Source organism: Poecile atricapillus, chromosome 5 (genome assembly GCF_030490865.1).
Source record: "Poecile atricapillus isolate bPoeAtr1 chromosome 5, bPoeAtr1.hap1, whole genome shotgun sequence".
In the NCBI taxonomy this organism is placed as follows: Eukaryota; Metazoa; Chordata; class Aves; order Passeriformes; family Paridae; genus Poecile; species Poecile atricapillus.
Window position 1 is genome coordinate 755004 of NC_081253.1, and position 27914 is coordinate 782917.

At 50.2% G+C, this 27914-nt stretch overlaps 1 protein-coding gene across 3 annotated transcripts in view; it reads right to left on the reverse strand.

Moving 5' to 3' along the window:
* The window catches only part of GPD2 (glycerol-3-phosphate dehydrogenase 2), a 51253-nt gene that overhangs the window by 18587 nt on the left and 4752 nt on the right, over positions 1-27914 (reverse strand). For all 3 annotated transcript variants that reach the window (XR_009277743.1, XM_058839821.1, XM_058839822.1), the window contains exons 2-6: positions 21911-22018; positions 15655-15823; positions 14055-14179; positions 12883-12980; positions 11831-11994 (exon numbers count right to left, since the gene is read on the reverse strand). Coding sequence is in view for 2 of the 3 variants with exons in the window: in XM_058839821.1 (XP_058695804.1) it covers positions 11831-11994; positions 12883-12980; positions 14055-14179; positions 15655-15823; positions 21911-22012 (658 nt within the window). In the remaining variant the exon portion in view is untranslated. The remainder of the gene's footprint in view (positions 1-11830; positions 11995-12882; positions 12981-14054; positions 14180-15654; positions 15824-21910; positions 22019-27914) is intronic.

Genomic DNA, 27914 nt, shown 5'->3' on the forward strand with positions numbered 1-27914 from the left:
GACGATACTGATAAAGTGATAAATTTGTAATAGATACTGTAGGTGATTTATGTTGCCAGCATTCCCAGCATTTAGTATAAATGGTTTATGCAAAGTTTGGTGCTTCGGATTCTGCCGGCGCAGATCTCCAACCCCCGTGCAAATCATCTGTTCCCAGCTAAAAGGGCAAAGTTATAAAGATGGGATCAATGGCCTCGCAAGCATCACCTCCCCTCCCCAAACCTCTCATTCCAACCCAGCCCAGGCTGTGCAGCGCAATCCGTCTTCAGCTATGAGAAAAAAAGTTACACAAAGTGTACAGAAACGGCAGCATGATAAAGCACCGATGAAGAAACAAACAGTAACTCCAATTCCACACAGCAAACAATACCCAGAATCAGCTGCAACAACAGAAGAACAGCAAAACAACTGAGCAAGATGTCAGGAAAAGTTGGGGATGCTCCATCACACGAGATGCACGAGAGGGAACAACCATCGGTCAGAGCTGGCAGGCAAAGCACTCAGTAAATGCACGGGCACTGCCGCTGCTGCCATGGCAGGGAGGGATAAATGACCTTATGAGGTTCACCTCAAACCTGCCCAGTTTCAGGGCTTGAGAGAAGGTACAGCCCGTGTGCAGAGGGAGCACTGGGTGAAAAAGAGACAAAGGACAGCGACAAGCTGTGGTACAGCAGCTGCTTCCACATAACAACAGGGATTCCAAAGGAACCCAGCGTTCAAGGAATGACTGGATGTGGCACTCAGTGCTCCGGGCTGGTTGATGAGGTGAGGTCACAGCTTGGACTCGATGCTCTTGGAGGGCTTTTCCAACAGAAATGCTTCAGTGATTCTGCAACCCAGAAAACGCTCCTTTAGCCTGAAGCCACGGGCTCAGGAGCTCATTACTCTGGAGACATCCCCCTTTATCTGCTGCTGAACAGGGCCAGCCTGACCCACGGCACCGCAGCACGCGGCTGTCCCGGGACACGCAGCAGGAGCCTCAGCCAGGGGCCACCAAACCCAACCCCTGCCATGCCATGGGCCACCAAACCCAACCCCTGCCATGCCATGGGCCACCAAACCCAACCCCTGCCATGCCAGGGGCCACCAAAGCCAACCCCTGCTGTGCCAGGGGCCACCAAACCCAACCCCTGCTGTGCCACGAGCAACCAAACCCAACCCCTGCCATGCCATGGGCCACCCAACCCAACCCCTGCAGTGCCAGGGGCAACCAAACCCAACCCCTGCCGTGCCATGGGCCACCAAACCCAACCCCTGCCATGCCATGGGCCACCCAACCCAACCCCTGCAGTGCCAGGGGCAACCAAAGCCAACCCCTGCAGTGCCAGGGGCAACCAAACCCAACCCCTGCCGTGCCATGGGCCACCAAACCCAACCCCTGCCATGCCAGGGGCCACCAAACCCAACCCCTGCCATGCCAGGGGCCACCAAACCCAACCCCTGCCGTGCCATGGGCCACCAAACCCAATCCCTGCCATGCCATGGGCCACCCAACCCAACCCCTGCCATGCCATGGGCCACCAAACCCAACCCCTGCTGTGCCACGAGCAACCAAACCCAACCCCTGCTGTGCCATGGGCCACCAAACCCAACCCCTGCCATACCAGGGGCCACCAAACCCAACCCCTGCTGTGCCATGGGCCACCCAACCCAACCCCTGCAGTGCCAGGGGCAACCAAACCCAACCCCTGCCGTGCCACGGGCACAAGGGCGATGTGCTTCCTCCTCACAGAGCCTGGGGGCTCAGCCCCCCACAGTGGGCTCCTGCCAGCACGGCCCCAGGCGGCACCGACACAAACCCCCCTCTCCTGGGCCTGCCCTGGACGGGACATTCAGCACACGGCAGCACGACCCCACTTCAGCCAATATTAGCTCTGGTCTATGGAACCCTGACTGTTTAAATTTGGAGAGTTTGCCTCTTCCCAGATTTGTCACTTATTTGTCCAGAGCAAAAGCAATCTGGAGAAGCCAATCAGCAGAATAAATAATGTGGAAATGGGTAGCTTCTATAAAACTAAACTTCCAAGTAGCAATTGTTTAGCAAGCCCCAAATCCAAAGGCTGCTCGGTGTTTTGCTGAGCCTCCCAATGCTCCTAAAGTCAGAGTGAGCTCAGGACACTCTCAGCACATTCCAGGATTTGGACCACTGTGTTCAAAACAACATTTTCCTGCTTTCTCTGAACCTCTCATCCATTTTCCCCTCATCATTATTCTGACGCAAGAACCCCCATGCTATTACTCACTCCTCAGCTGTCCAAAAGCAACGGAGTGTCCATGGAATGCATTTGCAGGCAGAGGACTGGGAAATAACCAGTTCCTGATTAACTACACTGATAGAAAAACTCACTGGCTTCAGATTGATGTGACCTACAGAGTGGAGTCCTTGAGTATTTCATGGCATAAACAGCAGAGATCTGGAGAGGCCTGGGTTTGAAAGGAGTAAAGAGTGACTTCCCACCTTGGGAATTTATCATCTGTGGAGAACAACAGTGCAACAGTTTAGGAGAGATGGGGGTCACAGGATAGTGGTTTTATATCCAGGAACAGCTGGGTTTTGCCTTTTTTTTTTTTTAAGGCCTGCCAACTGGTATATGTGCATTCTCCCCTAGATAATGACATTAAAATCCTGCACTTGAACAAAGAATCAGAATATCCTGAATGGGATGGGCATACAGGAACCCAACTCCCTGCCCTGCACAGACATCCCGAGAATCCCACCCTGTCCCCGGCAGCAGTGTCCAAATGCTCCAGAGCTCTGGCAGCCTTGGGGCCAGGACCATTCCCTGGGGAGCCTGGGCAGTGCCAGCACCCTTCATCCAGAGGGGAAGGGCCTTTTCCTGATCTCCAGCCTAAACTCCTCCTGGCACAGCTCCAGCCCAGCCCTCAGGTCCTGTCCCTGGTCACAGAGAGCAGAGATGGGAGCTGCCCCTCGGAGGGAGCTCCAGACCACGAGGATGATCTTTAACACTCCAGAGAGAAAGGGAAGGATAAAGCAAAGCAAAGGTTTTGCATCTCAGCCTTTCTGAGCTCACAATCAAATGCCACTCTCTCCAGACACAGAGATCCCCTAACACCAGAGAAAAGCACCTCCAGCCTTTAGCTCCTCCAGCCCAGACGTGATTCCACTCTAAGAAACCCGAGGTGTGTGATCAATGGCAAGGGAACCCTGAGCTTCCAGGGAGGCCCTGGCTGACCCACCATAGCCACAAAGCCAAACAGAACAATGATCCCCCCTTGCCACCACAGGTAACCCCTCTGTGATCTTTTGGGGTTTTCCAAACACTTCAGTCAAAAAGTTATTTTCTAACAGCAGAGTGGCTAAGCCAAATTAATTTGGCATGCTTCTCCACAGGTGAGTATGCTCCTGAAGATCCCCTGAATCTCCTAAGTGTAGGCAGCACACTGAAATGCTAACTGTGACATTCCCCAAGAACAGATGTTCACCAGTGCCCTGCCTGATGCCAGTTGTCACCTGCTGCACGCTGGCAGAAGGCAGTCACAGCTCAGCACCTTGGGAGAAGCCTCTCTGAGCCAACTGATGGTTATTTGTTGTTTCACCTGCTGTAATATGGTGACAATGAAGAGATACTTTCATTTTCACTAAGGGCAGTTAACCCAGCTTTTCCCAAAACACTGGCCTAAGTGCTTTCACCAAGTTAACACTGAATCCTCTAAAACCCCTCAATCGTAGCAGCCACACTGCTGAGGACATTTAGCGTGCAAAGACTGTTTGAGTAAGTCTATCCCACACCACGTTAAGCCCAACACTGATGCCATTTGGTTTATCATTTTTTCTTTTTGTATAATTTGGGAAAATTCTATTTTCACTCCTTAGTAGCAAATGCTGTATTTCTTCACATTGGAACAGACAATGTTTCCGTTGGCACTCACAGGATCCTCCCCCAGAGTGCACACAGTGTACATTCAATTTTATTTTTGTCAGAGCTGAGCCCCAGCCAGCAGGGAGTGGTAACAAAACCCACGGAGCGGAGAGATTTGTTTGGGACCGATTCAGGAGCGTTGTGTGAAAACCAGAGCGTTAATGAGGCACTCTGGCAGTTCTGGCATGTTCTGTCCTGTGTCACTCTGACAACAGCCCTGTCACACCAATTCACAGAATCACAGAGCCCCAGAAAGGCTTGGGATGACAGGGACCTTAAAGCCCACCTACCTACAGGTGTATTCCTTACTGCAGCCCTGCACCAGGTAACTGCAGGCAATAAAGAACGCAGGAAACCAAACCCTTCCATGTTCAAAGTTTTCTCATTGTGTACATACAAACCTCACCACACCTAAGGCTGGTGAGTGATTACACAGTTATACACGTGCATTAGATATATACAACTACACCAAGTCACCAAGACTGTCCCTCTCCTATGATTTTAAGAAGTGCTTAATTGCAGGGGCAGTTTTATTACAGGCAGTAAGCCGGAGCCCAGGAGCTGTTGTGCATATGGAAAGGGTTAGATCCCAGTTAGGCACGATGAATCAGCTGGAGTGACTCAAAATCATTCCAGACTTCTCTGAGGGAGAGCTCAGCAAGTTCTCCTCCCCAAACACAAGGAGAGTAAGTTCAGGGGGAATGTCCCCTTTGACTCGTGAGTCACAAGTCAGTACAATGCCCTCAGACCTCAACTCTCCAGCTCTCTGAATCACTTGAAACTCAAGTGGAATTTGCTGCAAACTCCCAGACTCTCTAGGATATGTAGCACTCATGTCCTTGTTCCTGTCCTGCTCCAGGGTGACGAGTTCTGACTCTCTCCATGCCCCCAGCACTCCTGGCTGTCCCTGCAGTGCACAGACAGCCCCAGCTCTGCTGTGCCCTGGGCCACCTGTGCTGCTGAAGGAAGGCCCAAGCAGGTGGGAAGGATGAGGGACAACTAAATATGCGCTGGAAATAACCACAGCCCACATTTTAGTTCTTTAACATCCACCCTAAGGTGTGAGTCTTCATGAAAAGGGGAGCCTCGAGCCTTCTCACAGCTAAATTGATTCCAACAGATTCAAACTCAGATCTGACACGTTCAGTTTAAATAATGCAGTGGTATTCACCTTAATTTCTGACCTCCTCCATTTAGCACCAGCTCAGATCACAAGAACTAAACCTCCCTATTCTTGGAATCACAGAATGGTTTGGGCTGGAAGGGAGCTTAAAGCTCATCCCATTCCACCCCCCTGTCAGGGGCCATTTCCACTATTCCAGCCAGCCTGGCCTTGGGCACTGCCAGGGATCCAGGGGCAGCCACAGCTGCTCTGGGCACCCTGGGCCAGGGCCTGCCCACCCTCACAGGGAAGGATTTCTCCCTGATCTCCCACCTACCCCTGCCCTCTGTCCGTTTCAAGCCAATGCCCCTGTTCTACCATGATTTGGTCCAAATTCTGTAGCTATAAACAAAGCAATATCACAAGCAAGAGGCAGAAAACCCGTGAAATATTTTTACAGAAGAAATCCCAATATCCTTCAAATGTCTGTCTGATTGAGACTGCTGCCAAGTTACAGCACAGGAGCTAAAACTCCTACTGAAACTAAGATCCCAGAAAGCAAAAATAAGCCACAATATCCACCACATCCAGTGACAGACAAAATTTGGAATTCTGACTCTGTGTGACTGCTTTATAATTACGTTGTTTCCCACTTCTTTTGTATCAGCCTTCAACTTGTCACTACATTGCGACGGCCGTGTCAGTGGCAGGAAAAGCACCGTGTTAAAATGAAACTAAACATTGTCACTGTCAGTTTATGGAAACGGCGCTAAAATGTCACCGTGAGCAGCCGTCACCGCGCCAGGCAGGGACGTGGTGATGTCACCGCAGCTCACTGTGTCCCCACTGCCACCAACGGCTCCCAGGGGGAACAATCCCATGGAAGCTGCTCCTTAACTCCCAGCAAAGCAGCGATGGATGTAGCAGCTCATGTGCTGAGCCCGGCCAGCTGCTGCACCCAGGAGAAACCCACCTGGGAAGCACAGCTGGCCAGAGGGATGGAGCGCCTGGAGGGACTCCAGGTGCCAGAGGGAGCGAGCAGCTCTGCTCCCACAGGTCACACAACACACAGCACCGAGGCTGGATGTGCCCTGACACATCACCCAGCCCAGCTGCCAAGCCACAATCTCCCCATAACCCTGTCCCAAGTGCCACCTTGAATGCTGCCAGGGATGGTGACCCCACCACCTCCACACACAATGCCTGACCACTCTTTCAGCGGGAAGTTGTTTCTGACATCTATTCTGGGCTCCCTTCACAGCTTGAGGCCGTTTCCTCTGCCCCTGTCCCTTGTTCCCTGGGGGCAGTGATTTGTGCAGGGATCCCAACATCCACTTCCCAATGCCACATCCCAACGGGAGCATGCACCTGTGACCCCTGAGTGAGCTGCTGCAGCTCCCACAAAACACAGCCGTGGCTCAGAGCAGAGCTCCCTCCCTTTCCCTGAACACCACGACGCTCCGGGGACCACTCAGATGTTTGTGCCACAATGAACAAGTAACGGCGTTTTGTTCAGGAACGATCTTAAATCTTTTTGGTAACACGAGCTGAAGAGTTATTCCCCGTTCACTTCTTAAGGGACACAAACCCCATCCTTTGCTTATACAAGCATTAAAAAAAGAAAAGAGAGAGGCCCCGAATTCACTGGAATATTCATCATTTCCAACCTTAAACCCAGAGCGTACAAACAGACGAATCCAGCAAGTCAGAAAGCAAAGCCAATTTAATCTGTGGCTCCCCTGAGGTAAATGTAGTTCACAGTCCTGCCCCCACCCCAACCTCAGCCATAATCCCTGCTTCCTGGAGGTAAGAAAGCACTGGAGTGAGGAAAATTCTGCAGCAGGATATAATGATCCGAAATGACAGGGACAATAATGACAATGAATTTCATGTCTCCCAGTCATGAGCTGGGGATGCTTGACTGGGCTGACTCACACGATTAAATTGTTACAGGTACGGCGGGGATGCAGTTATCATCCGGTGCTTTTGGGAAGGCGCCCGGGGCGGCGGGCAGCAGCGCCGACGCACGGCCCTTCTGTGGGGAGCAAATCCTCATCCTGCAGCGACACGCCCGCACCTCTGACAGAGGCAAAACTGGGTTAAACATGCAGCTGGTCCAGGCCATTGATGTTATCCCTTCTGAAAATGGTAAAAGCGCCCTGACGGCCGGAGCGGCATCGGCAGCGAGCGCAGAGCCACGCGCTGTGTCCTCGCTGTGCTGCACCGGGCTGTCTGTGACAGCACCAGCACAGAGAGTGCTGCACTGCATCCTGCAGCACAGCCAGTGATCCAGTGCTGCACTGCATCCTGCAGCACTGCATCCTGCAGCACAGCCAGTGATCCAGTGCAGCACTGCATCCTGCAGCACAGCATCCTGCAGCACAGCCAGTGCTGCACTGCTCCTGCAGCACAGCCAGTGATCCAGTGCTGCACTGCATCCTGCAGCACTGCATCCTGCATCCCAGCCAGTGATCCAGTGCTGCACTGCATCCTGCAGCACTGCATCCTGCATCCCAGCCAGTGATCCAGTGCTGCACTGCATCCTGCAGCACTGCATCCTGCATCCCAGCCAGTGATCCAGTGCGGCACTGCATCCTGCATCCCAGCCAGTGATCCAGTGCTGCACTGCATCCTGCAGCACTGCATCCTGCAGCACAGCCAGTGATCCAGTGCTGCACTGCATCCTGCATCCCAGCCAGTGCTGCACTGCATCCTGCAGCACAGCCAGTGCTGCACTGCTCCTGCAGCACAGCCAGTGATCCAGTGCTGCACTGCATCCTGCAGCACAGCCAGTGCTGCACTGCATCCTGCAGCACAGCCAGTGATCCAGTGCTGCACTGCATCCTGCAGCACAGCCAGTGCTGCACTGCATCCTGCAGCACAGCCAGTGATCCAGTGCTGCACTGCATCCTGCATCCCAGCCAGTGCTCCACCGCATCCTGCATCCCAGCCAGTGCTCCACCGCATCCTGCAGCACAGCCAGTGCTCCACCGCATCCTGCATCCCAGCCAGTGCTGCACTGCATCCTGCAGCATAGCCAGTGCTGCACTGCATCCTGCAGCACTGCATCCTGCAGCACAGCCAGTGATCCAGTGCTGCACTGCATCCTGCATCCCAGCCAGTGATCCAGCACTGCATCCTGGGCTCACTGCACCTGCCCGGGCAGCACTGTCCCTCCTGCCCCACATCCTGCAGGATTCCCTGTGCAGCTGTGTGATCCAGAACACGCCAATGTGCTGGTGAACAGCGGGGCATGCAGTGCACATGCAGTATTTCCCAGCTACACCCAAGGTTAGGGTGCCTGCAAGGCCGCTCCCACCCAGCCAGCCTCAGGCTGGAAACAGAAGAAATATGAATAGCTGTGTATTTAAATTCACCTGTGGAAAGTCTGTTCAGTGACAAACTGTCAGAGTTTTTATATCCAGGGAAGGGAAAACAGCCACAGAGTTGTCTGTAATACCCCTATTACAGCTCAACATCTCCAAATATCCATTTGTCAAACATGAATTATAAAGCTATAACATTTCATAATTCAGGACACACTCAAATCCTAGGAAAAATAGCTACAAGAGCCCAAATAAAAAAAAGCATTTGTTCCATTTTTGACAGCTTAATGAATGCTCTACTCTTTTGCATTGATTTTTGTGTGTGTGTCTGTGTGTCTGGGAAGGATTTCTCAGGGGGTTTGCTGTAAACAGGGAAAGCAAAACCCTCTGTCAAGGCTTTTCCTACTTCTAAATAACTGCCATATTAAAATATTTCAGCAGAGAACATATGCAAAACTACTAAGAATGCAAAAAGCAAAAAACCAACTACTTTCATCCCAGTAAACATACTGGAGATTTGTAGAACAAATCATTAAACAAGCCAATATCTTGATGTGGCAAGAGAGTCCCAGACACAGCTTATGTTAATTTCTTCTTTCAGGAAATAACAGCAAATTCAGAAAGCATGGTCAGCAGAGCCCTAGAATCTTTAATTCAGGATTGATTCCAGGATAGAAATTTTCCTTATACACCTAAGGGCTCATCTTGCAAGGCAAAATATGTTAAAAAAGCCTGCGAGCACCTAGAGACAGAAAAATAATGTATCATAAAGAGATCCATGCCACTTGGAATTGCTGAACACTTTACATTGACGCACTCTGGCCAGCTGGATCCCTGCTTTAATGGTTTTCCCAGTTCTTATCATAATGAACTCCATATAATTTAAATGGAGATTAATTCTTCCATTTAAAGTGCTTTAGAACAATCCTGCCTGAGATCCTGAGCTCAGCCCAGCCTCTCCCTGTGCCTCCTCTCCAGTTCTCCCGCAGCCCCTAAGTGGATCTGACAGATCCCTGCTCAGATAGCAGCCGCTTTCTCCCCCCAAAATGTTGCCTTTTTGCTATTCAGGAGTATCCTAATACCAACAAATGCTAAATGCAGTCTGACATGTCCCCCTAAGAAACAAACTTGTAAGTTGTGGCTTCAAAGCAAACCTTGAATAAATAGGACACGTTGTGTACACCCCGGCTAACATCCAACATATGCTTTGGCTTCCCGATGCTCAGGCAGAGCAAGAATAGCCTCTGGACAAGGCTGTGATTTGCTCTTGCTGGTACTTCCAACATTTCTAATGTACCATTTTTTTGTGCCTGTATAAACAATTTAAAGGATGTAATGAAGACGACCCCGGCGCGGTTGGGAACACGATGTCCCCATGAATTATGGATGGCTGGAGGTGCCACCGCGCTCACCCAGAGCAGCCCCGAGCTGCCCCTGCCCAGGGACAGAGCCTCTGCCAGGGCACCCCAGCAGGGCCTTTAGCACACAAAAAATTAACTGAGACACGGAATCTTTCTGCCTCTTCCCTTTGGTGGTGGGGATCGACAGCTGCGATCGTTACCAGCTCTCTTTCCAACAATTACAGGGACAAGCAATAAAGGAAAGTGAGGAAACAGGAAAAAACTGCATTTAACTGCACTTACAGTTAAGACACTCCATCCTTAGAAGGCCAATTTATTGATTCATTCTTGAGGGGAGAGAGAAGGGATGGACAGAGAAGAGAAAGCTTTCACCTACTTTAAGACTTGTATTTTGCTTTGCCATTGTTTAACACTCACTCTATTTTATGACTATTCCTCCTGAAAGGACTAAAACAAGTTAAATTTCATCACCCTCTCCTCTGCTTCCAGATCCATTCCCTTTCCCTTTGTGCTCCATCCCTCTGGATTTAGGGTGTGACAGTACCTCATTAAAATTCAAGTACAATAATTTCCAAGACCTAAAGGGAGCTTGCTGAAATGTTATGACTGAAAGCCCATTTTCCGTGGCCAGAACACAGGTTAACTGATCAGGACAAAACAGTTCCTGTGCTCCAGCCCCAGGGGAACCCTCCTGCACCCCACAGCAGAGGCAGCACAGACAGCAGTGAGCTGGAACGTGGCCTGCTCAGAGCTGGATTAACACTTGAGCTGGACAGTCCTTCATCCTGCATGAGGTGCAGCCCCCAAACACTCAGGTGTGTAATATCAACTCACAAATTTCATCCTTGAGTCCCTCACACACATTTTATTCTTCAGGGAAACTGAGGTTTGGTGGAGCTTGGAGAGCTCTTTAAATTTTAATTCAAAACAGTATTTCTTTACATTCTGCCTAAAACTGAGGATAACTAAGCTGTATCTAATAAAGAAAGCAAAATAAAACAAGACAGATTTTTTTTCCCCTGTTTTTCTATTTTACTCTTCATTTCCAATATTAAGTTTGGGTTTGTTTCCCTCTGTTGGGATGGCACCAAAACTCCAGAGATATCTCTCAGTCGCTCAGAGCCCTGCCCTGCCTGTGTTTGCCATCAAAGCCCATGTGGCATCTTGATGCTGAATCTTTAGACTTACAGCACTGTTTAAAATAATTATTCATGTAAGAAACACGCAGACCAATTTTAAGGCTATCCTGAAAGGTGTATCTTTGGAATGCTGGAGTAGTAAATAGCCACGATACAGCCAAATTATTTATTTAATCAGAAAAAACTTCACTAGATTATAAATAGATTTCAAGCTATAGTGCTCTTATGAGAAGTGTAATTACAGTTAAGAGAACCACTTCGTTTTTCTGGCAGGCTCCTGGGATCCCTTAAAACAAGCTAAGGAATAGCTCAAGATACAGAAAAAATAAATCTGAATTCCTTCTCTGTGTGCTGTCAATGGCAGGTCCTGGTACTGGGTACAAAAAACACCACATAATCCCACAACAAATTTTGCTAAATTTGCAAATTTTGCTCTTATTTCCTCCAGACCTTAAAAATAAGATAAAAGGCACCTTGCATCTGTAGTAAAATCAAGTAAACACCGAGTCCATCCTTTAAATCCATCTCTCCTGCCAAACACAAAACTGCACATATAGGAATTTTTAATTGTTTTTCCACCCTGCTGGGCTCTGACTGAGACACCTGTAATTAACAATGCAAGCTTTAGCCAGAAGCCTCATAAACCCCATTGGAGTCCAGTGTGTTTCCAGAGTCCTTTCCACTCCAGAACCCCTTTGATGAGCTGATGAATTGTTCTAAATGCAGTTGTAGAAAGGTAAAAGAATTCTCTTAATAATCCACCTTGTGTAAAGCCAAAAGGTCAGAAACCACATCTCCCCCAGAACACTTTCACACCGTTCTACACCCATAGAAAAACCACTGTATTTCCTCCTACATCCAGTAAGCTGCTGCTGTGAAAACATGGCTTATCTCCCAAATTAGGAGGCAAGCTGAATCCTTCAAGCTGTGGAGACCCAGGGTACAATCCCCAAGCTGACAGTTGTGTCTTAACCCCCAAACCAGACCCCACGAGCACACAACAGGCAGAGAGGCCACGCACCATCATAGTAGACAATGGCTCCGACCAGCTTGTCCCTGCGCAGCATGGGGAACAGCTCCAGGGCCCGGGACTTGGTGAGGACATAGCTGCTCTTCAGGCACTGGCTGCCTGCCACCAGGTCATACATCTTTATCCCAACCCAGTAGTACGGCAACTGCCACCACCTGAGGGCAAAAAAGCACCATGAAGTGAAAGAAACCCACAAATGAAGCATTTAGGAGTGTGTGCACATGCTGTTATTGCAAAAGGAACACGGTGAGCAACACAGAATGTCCTTACAGCAGTTCTACCTTGTACAGCATTACAAACTCATGGTAACAAGACAATGTAAATACTCCAGACTTAGATGTTGTTTGCCACTCTTTTCAACTGAGCTACTCCCTGCACATTCAATGGTTTATTTGCTCTAAAATCAGGGTGTAAATGGGGCTGTTGTGCCTCTGTGTGAGATATTGGAGCTGTGTGTGCAAGCTGAGAGGATTCCCCCAAGGCAGGGGCTAAGGTCTCCTGCACCAACAGGACCACAATAAATGCAGGCAGCCACCCACCTACACAAGCTCCAGCTCTTACAAGCCCCTCACACTAAGAAAGGAATAATAAAAAGAGGAATGGTCTTAATAAAATTAAGTTCCTTCAGCAAAACCTCCCTGCTCTAAGTAGCCTGTTCCAGTGAGTAATTTCTCTTACAGACTGAAAACCAAAGCACTGAGTGTCTTCCTCAGAGGAAGAGGAACCTGTTCTGTCCATACCCAACTGCCGGGTGCTCACATGGGCTGAAGAGCACCTTGCTGGGAACCCTGGCATGTGTTGAGGACAAGGGTGCACTGAAAGAATAGCAAATACATCCTGGGAATGAGAGCTCTTTCCAGCTGTCCCTGTTGGGGTGCTGGAAGGGCACTGAAGAGCTGCACCCCAGGATGTGCCTCCAAAGCAGCGATTGCTGGCTGGGGCACAAGAGAATTTCCCCTGGGACAGCCTTAAGAAAGCTCTCCCAGGTCAGGGTTTGCCTGTGAGAAGCCAAGGTAAAGGAGAGAAAGCACAGCAAAGCTTACTTGTAGATGGGGAGCATGATGGGCAGCGGGGCCGAGAGGTGGGGCGCGCTCTGCAGCAGGTGTGCTCGCTCCTCCAGTGCCTCCTTCACCATCCTGTACTGCAAAACACCAGCCAAGGTCAGTGCCACAGCAGCACCCTCAGCACCAGGGCAAACACTCAATCACAGACTTTATCCAAGTCTCAGCATCTCACACCATTGTCACTGGGCACTCAAACCCACACTGCAATGTGCTGAGAAACCCAAAGGTTAAGGAAAAGGTTCCCAAATAAAATTAAGTTTCAGTAGTTTCATCTCGGTGTCTTGGCAGCACAATTGAGTAATTTTTCATTTGAACATTAAGCTCAAGAAGCCACGTTGCCCTAAGGAGGGGCAGGAGGCATGTCAGGAGGGCTAGGACTCATCCCACAGCACAGCCCCATGCCAATTCCCACAGCTCAATCCTGCCCAAACTCCAAGCTGCAAATGCAGAGGGATTCTTCTCCAAAGCAATCACTGTGCATCAACGTGAAGCTGCTCTTTGGCAGGAAAGGTGGGTTTCTATAGGTGAATAACTGCATGGTTTGGATATTTCCCCCTGAAAAATCACCATTCCTGCAGCAGCATTACAACCACTAAAACATACTTTGAGGGGTTCCAATGGGACGACAATGTGATTCCTCAAAACAGGAATATCAGGCTTCCACCCACACAAGAATGCATAAAAGCATTTATACACTATCACTCATTTACCATATTTTCTTTCCCCATGCCAAAATAAATCACTCATTTACCATCTTTTCTCCCTTATTCCAAAATAAGTCGCTCATTTACAATATTTTTCCCCCATTCCAGACACAATCACTCATTTACCATCTTGTCTCTCTCCATTCCAGAACAGGACAGTCCCCCCAGTTCATGACATTACCTGTCTCTTTTTATTTTAATTTTATTTTAAGCTCTTTTTATTCTGAGATCAGGCCTGTCTCTGCCTGCCTTCCCAAACCCCACAGCCTGCAAGGCATGGCAGTGACACTGCAAAGCTCCCCCACAGAAGACACTTCCCATGCACAGTGGCTGTGGAACACAACACTGGAATCCAGCATTGGAAAGCTCAAAAGGAGACTCAGCTCTAACTGGGACAGTGAAGTGTCTACCAGCAATTCTTGCTGAACAGCCAGCACAAAAAATTACCTGCTCGAAATCCAAGTTCATGATGGCCTTCTGGAGATACCTCACTCCACCATGGATCAATTTAGTGCTCCTGCTGCTGGTCCCCGATGAGAAATCATCTCTTTCTAGAAGGGCTGTTTTTAGTCCTGTGTTACCAGAAAACCAAATTAACTTCTTAAATTACACAATTTGTATGTAATTCATTAAAGACACTTCTCTAGGGTAGAGACAATCACAAGAAAAATTACTCTCTACATGGATAAATTTGTATTCAAAGTGTAGTGCACTGTCTATATTGTAATGAAAAATTTTAGCCTTCTTCCTGAGGGAAAAGTCAAAGCAGAACTTCAACAGCAGCACATTAAAAGCTGGATATTTCACAGTGGAAAAGCATTACGGCACATTACAGGGGCCACGCTCCTGGAGGAAACGAGAGCTTGGATGCATGGCAGGAACAGAGGGGTTCCATGGACACTTTAAACCCTTTGCAGCAGAGAGCTCTAAGCCTCTTCACCAACAATTTAAGTGGCATTCCAGAGAGGGAGACAACTGGCAGCTCTGCTTACTTACAGTTTGCTTCAGAGGTGCCCAAAACTGGGGGAGTCAGAGAGTGTGGGGCACACTTGGAATTCTGACATGCACAGAAAATAGTCTGATCAGCCTTAATCACCGAATCTCTTGGGTTGGAAAAGACCTCCAGGATCACTGAGTCCAGCCATGCTCCAGCCCCTCAATGTCCTTTTGTCATGAGGGACCCAGAACTGGATGCAGCACTCGAGGGGCCTCAGCAGTGCCAACACAGAGATTTTAACATCTACTGGTCTCCCAAAACTTTTATGTCCTTAAAAAAATCTAATTATTACTGGTAACTTAGAAAGATCAGAGCAATTCATTTTTGTCGAATGTGACTGAAGATTAATGGACACAATCAGAAATAATTTGGTGAAGATTTATCAAACACACGAAAAGCAAAATTTGTTGTTAAGCGAAGCAAACAGGATAAAAGAGCAAGTTCCATGAATGAACAGCAACGAGACACAACTCATTAACCAAATGCCTGTGAATATTTCACACCTCAGAAACCTACTGATATAACCAGTACATCGAAAAAAAGGATAAACAGAGATTAACTGTAATGATTCCTGTCTGTTATACAACTGTATTTTCTGCCAAAGCACAGCAGAGGCAGAAGTGACAAGATCTTTGTCCCGTGTTATTAAATAAAACAACCAGGCTGGAGCTTGGACTCACCTCCCTATGGTCAGACCCTACTGCTTTATCCATTTCTTATTACCACACCTTCTGACATGTGTTTTCCAGCCCAAACTGAAAGGCAATCCTGGGGTCAGATTTTGCCTCTGTTTCTAAGGTGCTTGTCCAGGTTAAAAGCCTGAGAACTTCAGGGCTCTCTGCTCTGGCAATTCCCTGAAGCTGGGGTGACAGGAGCATGGATCTGTTGTGTGACCTTCCTCAGGATCCTTCTGCCTTCTGAGAACAGAGGCTTCCCAACCAGGATAATCAGTCCTCTGCCTCTGAGTACTTTAGAAAAGCCAATCTGAGAAGTTTGTTCTAAGCCAGCCACCCCAAGAAGGAGCCTGCAGCTGAACCTCCAGGCCTTTACCTCTGGTGGCTGCATCCAGGGCACAGCCACAGCCCGTGGCTCCCCCGCCGATGACGAGGACATCGAATTCCCCGCTGGTCTGAAGGGCCAGAATCTGCTGCTCTCTCGTGGGGAGATGGTCCTTCCTTACTGGAGCACCTTCTGCAGCTTGAACCTGCACCAAGGCACCCTGCAAAGATGGAACACAGCCCATGGGGCCCCGGCTTTGTTTTGTACACACCCATGGGGGACAGACACCGCCCAAAACACGGCCTTTTATAGAACCAGAAAAATAAACTCACTTATTCCCAGCCACCTCCCCCATATTTCACAATAATATTGTATTAAACATTGAGGAGCAACCAGCACTAAAACCATGAAGTGCTACCACACCTTTACTTCAGCTTGCCCACCTCAATGTAGCACTGTACTCAAGTGTTACTACCTGTATTGATTACTTCTAGGAACATTCAAATGTTACAGGATGCTGTTATTATCCTAATAAACATTACAAAGGAAGCATTTTAATAAGCAGACATATGGCTGGGCTCTCGACTCTCTAACAAGAAATTCACCACAGCAAAGGACAAAGAGCTGAGTGTACATTTCACATCTCATACAGTGGCATTAATCCCAGCTCAAGTTTGATGAGGTTCAGGAGAGATGTGATTGTCAAACGTAGTGCCCTGAAACACCAGAGAAACTCTAATTTCACCCCTTCTTGAGAAACTTCTCAGCAATGCAGTTTATGTCCTATAGCATGTTAAAATACAACTCTAAAGTGACAAAGCTGAACGATGTGGCAGTTTCCAGACAAGTTCACATTTTCCTGGAATGGCCCTGGGAATCTCTTTGGGCTGATGTTCCTGGAGCCAATGCTGCTGTTTGTGCAGTGACTGTGGAGAGAAGGGCTGATGCTCAGTCACCTACCAGGGACCATGGCTTAAGCGTGAAGGGTTTGAGCAGTCTCTGAAGGCTCTCTGCTGTTAACATCAACTTAAGCTGAATTCTAAACATTTCCAGACTTTCTGGAAAATTATAAACACTTTGAACACCAGAAAAACCTGTTTAACCCTAATTTAAGACCAATTTAGGCCCAGTCTCCAGGCCAAATGGCAAACTTAACTATGCAGAATAGCTTCTGTCCAGATCTCCCAGACAGGAAAGAGCAGACTAATAAAAATTCAAGTGACAAACCACAGAAACTCCTTTCCAGCCAAGCACAAAAAGCCTCAGTTCAGATTATATGGTGCATGCAGCCTAAATATTTTTGTTCAGAATTATTTGCTCATTCCTCAGCAGTATCATGATTTAAATGCATTAGTTCTGTGTCCCTCTTTCTACTATAGAGCTGAAAATAAAATCTAGTAACTATAGCCATGACTCAAGGAAGTGCATATTCCAAAGATAATTAATGGCCAGGTTCATCCTGCAATCAGGGAGGATACTGAGTATAATGCAAGCAGCTCATGAAAATCACTTAGGACAGCAGCAACCACTGTCACTGCACATGTGGTATGATTCAATCCATGGGGAAAGTCAGGCTGGAGACAGAGGCCTTCACTTCTTATTGAGGATCTAATGAGGTCCTGGAGCTGCTCCAGGGCTGGAGCCCCTCTGGAGCCAGGCTGGGAGAGCTGGGAATGTTCCCCTGGAGAAGGGAAGGATCCAGGGAGAGCTGGGAATGTTCCCCTGGAGAAGGGAAGGATCCAGGGAGAGCTGGGAATGTTCCCCTGGAGAAGGGAAGGATCCAGGGAGAGCTGGGAATGTTCCCCTGGAGAAGGGAAGGATCCAGGGAGAGCTGGGAATGTTCCCCTGGAGAAGGGAAGGATCCAGGGAGAGCTGGGAATGTTCTCCTGGAGAAGGGAAGGATCCAGGGAGAGCTGGGAATGTTCCCCTGGAGAAGGGAAGGATCCAGGGAGAGCTCAGAGCCCCTTGCAGGGCCTGAAGGGGCTCCAGGAGAGCTGGAGAGGGATTGGGCACAAGAAAGAAAACTTAAGATTTTGAACAAATTCTAGCATTCCCACTGGTTTTCCCAAGCGTGGTGATCCCTGTGGGATCAGCTCAGTCCCCCCAGGCCACGGGGGAGCTGCACTGAGAGCTCACCCATCTGAGCCCTGGCTGCCAACGCTGCAGCAAAGCTCTGCTCATTACCAGGTGAGTGCAGGAAGAGCAGCCCCCAAACACAGCCCCCAAACACAGCCCTCAAACACAGCCCTCAAACACAGCCCTCAGACACAGCCCTCAGACACACACAGCCCCCAAACACAGCCCTCAGACACAGCCCTCAGACACAGCCCTCAGACACAGCCCTCAAACACAGCCCTCAGACACAGCCCTCAAACACAGCCCTCAGACACAGCCCTCAAACACAGCCCTCAAACACAGCCCTCAAACACAGCCCTCAGACACAGCCCTCAGACACAGCCCCCAAACACAGCCCTCAGACACAGCCCTCAGACACAGCCCCCAAACACAGCCCTCAGACACAGAACCCAAACACAGCCCTCAGACACAGCCCTCAAACACAGCCCTCAGACACAGCCCTCAAACACAGCCCTCAAACACAGCCCTCAAACACAGCCCTCAAACACAGCCCTCAGACACAGCCCTCAGACACAGCCCTGAAACACAGCCCCCAAACACAGCCCTCAGACACAGCCCTCAGACACAGCCCTCAAACAAACACAGCCCTCAAACACAGCCCTCAGACACAGCCCTCAGACACAGCCCTCAGACACAGCCCTCAGACACAGCCCTCAAACACAGAACCCAAACACAGCCCTCAGACACAGCCCTCAGACACAGCCCTCAGACACAGCCCTCAAACACAGCCCTCAAACACAGCCCTCAGACACAGCCCTCAGACACAGCCCTCAGACACAGCCCCCAGACACAGCCCTCAAACACAGCCCTCAGACACAGCCCTCAGACACAGCCCTCAGACACAGCCCCCAAACACAGCCCTCAGACACAGCCCTCAGACACAGCCCTCAGACACAGCCCTGAAACACAGCCCTCAGACACAGCTCTCAGACACAGCCCCCAAACACAGCCCTCAGACACAGCCCTCAGACACAGCTCTCAGACACAGCCCTCAGACACAGCCCGCAGACACAGCCCTCAAACACAGCCCTCAGACACAGCCCTCAGACACAGCCCTCAGACACAGCCCTCAGACACAGCCCTCAGACACAGCCCTCAAACACAGCCCCCAAACACAGCCCTCAGACACAGCCCTCAGACACAGCCCTCAGACACAGCTCTCAGACACAGCCCCCAAACACAGCCCTCAGACACAGCCCTCAGACACAGCTCTCAGACACAGCCCTCAGACACAGCCCGCAGACACAGCCCTCAAACACAGCCCTCAGACACAGCCCCAGCTCCCCAGGCACTCCGGAGAGGGGAGGCACACGGGTGAATCCTGATGAGCCTTGGTGTTGACACATTAACATGTGCCTGCTGGAAAAGATCACCGGAGGAGAGACAAAGTTTGGGCGCTTCAGAGAAATTCAGCTTCCATGTTATTCCTCTGGCTGTGGAATTGTGTTCATTCCCACATCCTCCTGCCTCTTGCCCTGCTCTCTCACTGGCCCTCTCGGCTCTAGCACTGCTATAACACTTTTATGGCCCCAAAGCAAAATAAAAACATATAAGAGAATCCCAGAGTGATTTGGGTTGGAAGGGACCTTAAAGGCCACCCTGCCACTCCCAGACAGCAGTGACAAGCAGGAAACTGGGAACACTAAAACACCCTCTCTTGCACGTGTTTTGTCTGATCAAACTCAGCGACACGTGCTCAACTTCCACGAGCTCCAGAGAAGGAAAATCCCCACCTCCAAATTTACTCTGCACTACATTTCCAGGGAAATTTCCAAGCATATGACTGAACTTCAGGAAAATAACAGAACACCAGAAAAGACAGATTTGGAGTTCAAGAAATACTGACATCAGGTGGGTTTGACTCCTTGTTTTGGTGTGTTTTTAAACCCATTATTTACAACAAATAGCAGAGCCCAGAGCAGAGTCCCCAGCATCCAGCCCCTGGTATAGCCAGAGTGTGGAGATTAGCCCTGGAATATAAGCAGGGTGATTAGTACCAGGAATTGATATAGATATGATGCATCTTGCTGTCAATTAAATGGGGGAGTGAAGAAAAGCTGCACACAGGGATTCCATCTGCAGTAACGTGATTAGTTTGGCAGTGAACAAGTGTGTTTACTGAAATAAGCAATTGCTGTTTATATCTACAATTTCTCAGGCAAGAGTTCCCTGAATGGTTTTGATTACGCTTTTAGTGAGAGGAATTTAGTTTGGCAGTTTGAATTTAATCATCAAGTTATAAAGTGATCTAGTAATCCATAAGCCAGTGCTCTCGTTAATTTGCTACTGTAAATCTCCAGGTAGGTTTGCAGAGTCAAATTCATCATCCTTATTCATTTAAACAAAAAAATACAGTAATTAAAACTCCCCAGAGCAGACCCTGATGCATTATCATATTATCACACTATTGGATTCACCTTGCTGAGCACTTTCTACTGACCAACAATACACTCATACACCAGGAAGAGCAGGACTGGGAAAGGAAAAGCCACCAGTGGTGTCCAGTTCAACCTGGCATATCCAAGAACACCCCACCTCACACCTGGCACCATCCTGCTTAGGCTGATGCACTAAATAAAGGCCCAGAAAACCAGAGTGCAGCAATTCAGTCAGGAAGCAGAGGATGTGGTACTTCCAGTTCTGTGTCTCCGTCAGTGCTGGAAGTGCTGGTGAAACAGCCAGCAAAGGCTCACTGTGCCACCTGGGCCATGCAGGTGTCCAAGTGTTTGAGGCCAAACCACAGAATTCCAGATTGGTTTGCGCTGGAAGGACTTTAAAGCTCATCCCCATGGGCAGGGACACCTTCCACTGTCCCAGGCTGCTCCAAACCCTGTCCAACCTGGCCTTGGACACTTCCAGGGATGGGCAGGGGTGAAATGATACAAACTTTAAGGTTCCTTCCAATCCACACTGTTCTGGGATTCAACGATTCCATGTCAGTCACATAAATGTGACCCAACATGTCAGCAGATGTGTGTGTACAGAAAAATCAGTTGGGATAAAAGCACAAGTGGTTCAGTCATTTTGACACCATGATCACTCTGTAAAACCCTGGTGTTTAATCTGTGTCTGGAAGTTCATAGTGGCCACCCATCTCCACAGCAATGGGAATTCCCTGAATTCTGGAATACTGCAGACAATACAACGAGTGAGCTCTCCAGGTGACTCTTCCCTTCCAACTCCTCTAACTTAACAGTCCTAAAAGCTGCAGCTGCCATTTTTGACAGTAATGAAAAGTCAGGCTGTAAAACCCTGGGATAAAGACTCTGGAGAGAGCATTACCAGCTTGGAGCAAGGCAGGCAGCCCGATGGGGAGCTCACTTGAAATGCTGGGGTTTATTTTCTGCAACAGTATCTGAAGCCATAAGAATCCTGCCTTATCCACTTCCCAGCTTGGCTCCCCAGAAATGACTCATCTCATTCCCAGCTGCTCCTCCTCCTCCCCACAGAAACGGCCAGAAAAGGGATTTAAAGACCGTTGTGGATGTGGCACTTGGGGACGTGGGTCATGGTAGCCTTGGCAGTGTTGGGAAAATGGTTGAACTTGGACTCTTGGAGGAATTTCCCAACCCAAACAAGTCCATGGTGCAATGATGGAGAAGGGAGCTCAAGAGCACAGCCACTCCAACCCTGCTGGGAGGAGCAGATACCCCAAGGAAATCTGTTTTCTCCAGCAGCAAGATCCAACACACAGACTGATATGGGGATGTGCTGCACCTCTTTCTGGGCTGCTGCTTTCCTGTGGCAGGTCTCCAACACCACCCTTCCCTGCTGGGGTGATGACTCTGTCTGTGTCACCCTCACCTGCAGCACAGCCCTGCAGGAACCTCGGCTCACCGGGGCTGGGCTGTGCTCACCAGTGGCAACAGGAGCCTGTCCTACACCTGCCCTGGCACAGACCCTGTCCCCAGCCCTAGGAACCCAGCAGGAGCTGGCACCAGCGCTGTGTTCAAGCTGGGATGTTCAGAGGTAGTGCTGGTGGTTTCATTTCCAGCTTCTAAGCTTGAAAACATTGTCCACATAGTGCTTTTACTTCAATCTGGGCTTTCCACTCCTCCTGCAACTAAACAAAGCCCAAAGGTCATTTTTTAAACTATTTGTACAAGCCTGACATATGCTCTGACAGATTTTAAGTTTCCTATTTTATCAAAAAATCATAATTAATACTTACGTGTTTGTTTCTATACTGAGAAAATTGAGAGAGGCCAAAAACTGTTGCTATGGCACCTCCTCCAATGAGAGCAGTTCCTTTCACTGCCTTCTGAAATGCCATTTTTTACTGGAAGAAAAGAAGATAAAAATTAATTGGCAGTTTTACCACGTCAGGATCTGGTACACACAGAATAGACCATCTGAAGAAACTAATGACAATGTTATGACAAGTTGAAATTTAGGGTAGCAATGTCTTAATTAGAGATTTTCACTGCAATATTAATAACTTCTAAACAAAGTCTAGACAGAGGCAAGCCAGAGCGCTCTGGTGTTTGCTGAGAAAGCTGAAGGACAAAAGAGTATTTAGATCAGAGAAAATACACACACCCCACAGTGACCCTGAGTATGTGACAGGTACTGCCAATCCCATGGCAAAGGCAGACCAGGAGCAGCCTGTCCCCAGGGCCACCAAACCCTTATCCCAGCACCACAGCACGCTCCACAACACCTCCTTCGGCTCCCTGCCCGTCCCATCCAACTCCTGCTACAATCCCAGTAGGCTAGCAGCAGTTTTCCCAGCAGGACCTGCCCGGCAGCCCAGCCTGTCCTACCCCGGGCAGTGAGGGAGCGATGCCGCGCAGCAGGAGCAGAGCCCTCCGCGAGAAGCAGCAGCACCGACAGCGACAGGACAGAGCGACTCAAAAGCAGGGTGGCACTTCACCACCCAGCTCCAGAGGGTTTGAAACCAGCCCTATGTGGGTCAGGCAAATTCTTAATAGACCCAGTGTTCGGATCCTGAATGACAAATTTGCACGGGACTGACCTGAATCTTAAGCAGGCCCAGCCCGCTCTGTCCTCCCCGGCCCGCGGGGCTGGAGCGGCGTCAGCGACAGCATCGCTCCCATCTGGGGATCCTGTCAGCGCCCTGGGCCCCGAGCACAGGGACAGCCCTGGCCAGGCCATTCCCCAGCAGTGCCCTGACAGCTCATTTAGCGCCAGTAAAGCTTAAAGCAAAGGCAGACAATGTGTACAGCCCTGTGCTGCACTCAGCAGGCCCGGGGAGCAGCCCTGGGCCAGGAGCAGGGAGCCAGCTCCCCATGGCAGGCTGGGCAGGAACGGCCCTGGCAGCCTCCCCTGGCCTTTGTCAGGACACAAACACACAGCCAGGGCACTTCACCGAGCTGCTCCTGCACCTGCACATGCTGAACACAAACGTGTTCCCAGGCTGGGACGCCTCAAAGGAAGGAATTCCTGGCTGGGAGGGTGGGCAGGCCCTGGCACATGTGCCCAGAGCAGCTGGGGCTGCCCCTGGATCCCTGGCAGTGCCCAAGGTCAGGCTGGACACTGGGGCTGGGGGCACCTGGGACAGTGGAAAGTGTCCCTGCCCATGGAACGAGATGAGTTTTGAAGTCCCTCCCAATGCAAACCTTGACGTCCTTCCCTGAGCACTGTGCCTGAGCACCTTCAGCGTGGGGGAGATCCCTCACACAATTTCTGGTGCAGGCATTCGATGCAGAGCTGCCGTGTGTACAAACTGTGTAAAGGATCGTGTACAGGAGGCCAAGACTTGCAGCTTCCCACAAGTTTTTCCAAAGAGGGGCATTTATGCTCTTGGAGACTCCCACTACAACTGCCTTTCTTCTATCACATTTTCCATTTACTTCTTACTATGGGCACAAAAAAAGATCAGCTTCATCTTTCCTTGGTGCTGTGACAGGGAGGAGTGAAAGGGAAAGGTGGCACAAAGACCCCAGCCAAGGAAGCTCCTAGGAGGGAAGTTACTGTGGAGGTCTGGCCTCAAACGCTACAGCACCTCCATGAAAACAGAGAGGAAGACTATGGACAGTCACAAAGTTGTATCACAAGGTAGAATCCAGGAGAGTGCAGGAACTGAAGGAGCAGCTGGCACATTCCCATGGCCGAGCCCACACGGAAGGAGCTCAGACAACCGGCATCGCTCCCGTGCCGTGTGGTGACAGGAGTGCTGCACACACCAGCCGGCACTGCGGGACACACACCTCTCCCCAAGGCCTCCAGGAGGCAGGAATGACAGCTCAGCTCTCCAAGCAAGGCTGGTGGCAGTACCAGAGTAGTTTCACACCCCTCACGCAGCAGCAAAAGAGTTGCTCTGAGAGCCTGAAACCCTCCAAGCGCCTGTGCTGGAACACAACAATCCATAGAGCTGAAAAGGAACAAATTAGCATCTTCCAAGGAGCTGTCTCACACGTCTGCAGAGATGCTGGCTTGCAGGAAAACAAAGGGAAGCGTGTCCTTTCCATGCTGTATGAGCTCAGGAGGAAGGGAGATGGCTGAAGCACAATCCCTGTTCAGAACCAGGGTTCCTGCAAGCACAGACAACACTCACCCCTGCTTCTTGTCCCCTGGCCTGGACCTCTCCTGAGACTTCATTTTGGACACCAGGGACACACCTGCCAGAGTTACACCATTCCTATTGACGGAATTTGAGCACAAGGTACACAAACCACTGACTAAGAGGCTCAAAGACTGTCACCTACAGCAGCTTGTCACCTGACACCAGTCTCACTGCGCATGCAGCCGCTCCAGCCACGCTGAAGTGACATTAGGTGTGCCACAGGGCACAGCCGTCCCCCTTTCATCACGGAGGTAGCATCTCTAACAGCCAGGAGGGGACTCGGTGCCCCTGCACAGGAGGATTTCTGGCCTCAGGGCTCCCCACTCCTTGCCTGGCCCCGGGGCATGTTGCATTAGCTGTCCTCAGAGCTGAGAGCCGATTACAGGCAATCCTCCCGAGAAAGGAACTCTCCCAGGAGACCGGCTGCTCAAATTGCCACATCAATCTTGCTCACCATCCCTAAGAGAAGCTTATTCAGGAGAGAAAGGAAAATAGGGCTTAGCATAAGCTACTCTAGCACAAAGCCAGCCAGGCATTCCACCAGACCGGTGCTTTTACACCTGGAACAGCTCGACTGCATCTCGGGAACCGCGAGCCCGCGTTTGAGGTGGGAGCAGATGTGTTTGGATGAGGCTGGGTGAGCTCAGGGCATTGCAGGTGGGCAGAGCCCAGGTACCACCGTGCCAGGCTGCCCAGGGCTCTGCCAGGGCACGGAACATCCCCGGCCCTTCCCGAAAGGAACGGCACTGCAGGAGGAAATGGCACACGAGGTGCCCTCTGCAAAGGAGGACAACCCGAACACTGCCTCGGCAGCCACAAAGCCACAGAGGAACGAGAGGCTCTGGACAGACACTCGTGGGTTTCTGGCCCAGCTCTGTCCCGTTGGGCTGTGCAAGGCTGCTGCCATCCTGTATCCAGCTCTGAGCAGCACACACCCCAGTGCAGCTGAAAGGGGAAGGAATGCAGTCCGTGTGGTTCCCACAAGGCTGCACCAGGGAAGAGCCCACGCTTACAAACCCCTCCTCTTCTCTGAGCAGGTACTGAAACCTGCCTCTCTTCCAACCTGAGATCAATTCTTGTGGAAGAAATGGGATTTAATTTTAATGAAAATTATAATAGCAACCAGCATAAGAAGCACTACAGTCAGACATATGTCATCTTTCCACCACACAAATATTCTGAATCACCTGTAAAAGCAATTCAGAGTGTTTTAGTGCTGTCAGTGCCATCTGACACAGTAAATCTGCATGTTAAGCCCTACCCTTGATTTCAATAGGAGCCATAAATGGCACCTTTGGACCCATGGCCTCACCTGGAGAGTGGGCTGAGGTCCCTGACAGACTCTAGAACAAGCTGTGGCAGGAGCAGGAGCCCTTGAGTGGTGTCAGAAGAGCCAGGAGCACGTCACGAGGAGTAGCTACTGCATGGAGTGATCTGTCCAAGGAGTTCAATAACCCCAGGGAACAGTTCCCAGGAACAGCTGAGCACTGGTAAAGATTCAGAGGGACATTAGCTCAAACTGCTATTAAAGGATTCATGGTAAGAAGAAATAGCATTTAAACTTGAAAGGACACAAAGGGGTGGGGAGAGCAGTCTACACAAAACGGAAACTACACAGAAGATTTATCAGCGCAAGTTCCTGCTTTCAGTTTCCAAAAGTTAATACAAACCCTAGTCACAGTAAAACTCAGCACAGTCCTTAACCAGCAGCTCAGTCACACCCACTTGCAATACAGTGACGTGCAGCAGTCACTTCCAGAGGAGTGTCCCACTCCAGACCCAGGCTGGTGAGCAGCCCCCTGCCTCAGTGAGGTCCCCAGGTGACCCTCCCCAGGTGACCCTCCCCAGGTATCAGACCCTGGGCCTGCTGTGTCACAGGTGAGGGCTCCACTTCAGCTTCCACCCCTCCCACTGCTTTGCTTTCCACCCCATGTTTCAAACCCAAAAACCTACAAGGCACCACTTCCACCCTGGGTTTTAAAGAAGGGATTTCAACAGCGTGTCCCTCATGACAAAGCTCTGCCACCCGCCGCCCTCAGAAGCTGGCACGGCTCCTGGCAGTAACTTGCCTTCCTTACTTCCCGTAATGCCCTGCCCAGCCAGCTGCCCGACTGTTGTCTGGGTGTTCTTGGAGCTGTGAAACCCACTCCCAGCGAGGCAGCAGGTGGCTGAAAGGGAAGCACCACAAGTGCCTTTCCCTACTCAGGTACTTCCTAATTACAAAGATATGGGGCTAGATCTGAGCAGCCCACTGCCAAAGCTGGAGGCAAGAACGACAGGAATGAAGGAAGGGCAATGGTGGGGAGTTCAGCCCCAGAGCTGTGAATTAGAGAGCGAAGCAGGACGAGTGTTTCAGCAGAAGAGCAGGGACAGATGGATCGAGGCTGCAGAGCTGCCATCAGACGCGGCTCTGAGCCGCAGAAATTGGGAGGAGAAACCCAATCTGTTATGTCGTACAGCCGTGTGCCTTACGAGGCCATTACCATGGAATCCGGGTGCTTCGCATTCCATTGCAAACGAACACATCTAATAAAGTGAGTCACTCAATGCAAGCCTTAAAAATAGAAAACTTATAATCATCTCCACTACAGTTTGCATAACTTGCCGTTGGCGCAGGAGCATTGTCTGTCTTCTTCCTTCCCAAAGCTCCTCAGGTAAGTTTGGGATGATGAGAGGTGCAGAGTGATGTCCCTCCGGGCTGAGCTGAGAGTCCTGCACTGCTCCTGCCTCTCCAAAGAGCTGCAGCCCTGCCCTCAGCTCCCTCTAAGCCAGCTCCCATCCCTCTCGCAGGACTACTCAGAAGGTGGCCACGGTGACAGCAGCAAGGCCCCGGTTAAATTCTGACTGGGGGTGCTTTCAGCCTTTAAAGCTGTACTGGTCTGTTACCGGCAGATTCAGGGTGTGTCAATGCAGGAAGTGGCAAACTAACAACAAAAAGGGGATGTAAACAGAAAATAGCCCAATTAGCAGCCTCTTAACCGGGTCATCTAGCAAGCTGTCTCTGGTGTGCCTTCCAGAAGCCGGGAGCGGGAGCGGTTAATGTTACACAGAACAACTGAAATAGCTGGAAAGGAACTGATTAAAGCTTAAACCAACCCAAGCTGGAGATGCTTCCCCTGCAAGGCAGATTTCTGGTGAGAAACTACACCCCAAGGAAGGGTTCCAGAGGGTCCTAACACGTCTGACACAGCAGGGACACATCCACCCTCCTGAGCCTCTCCCGGAGCCTCCCATGCTCACTCTGCGTTCTCAAACACAGGTTAGGGCATTGCAATTAAAGTCATTTCCCAAGACCACCTCTCCAAGCAAGCCCAGGAACATAACCTGCAATATCCAGACAGCTCACAGGGTCACCCCACAGATGTGGAACCAAGCCCAGGAACATAACCTGCAATATCCAGACAGCTCACAGGGTCACCCCACAGATGTGGAACCAAGCCCAGGAACATAACCTGCAATATCCAGACAGCTCACAGGGTCACCCCACAGATCTGTAACCAAGCCCAGGAACATAACCTGCGATATCCAGACAGCTCACAGGGTCACCCCACAGATCTGTAACCAAGCCCAGGAACATAACCTGCGATATCCAGACAGCTCACAGGGTCACCCCACAGATGTGGAACCAAGCACAGGAACATGACCTGCG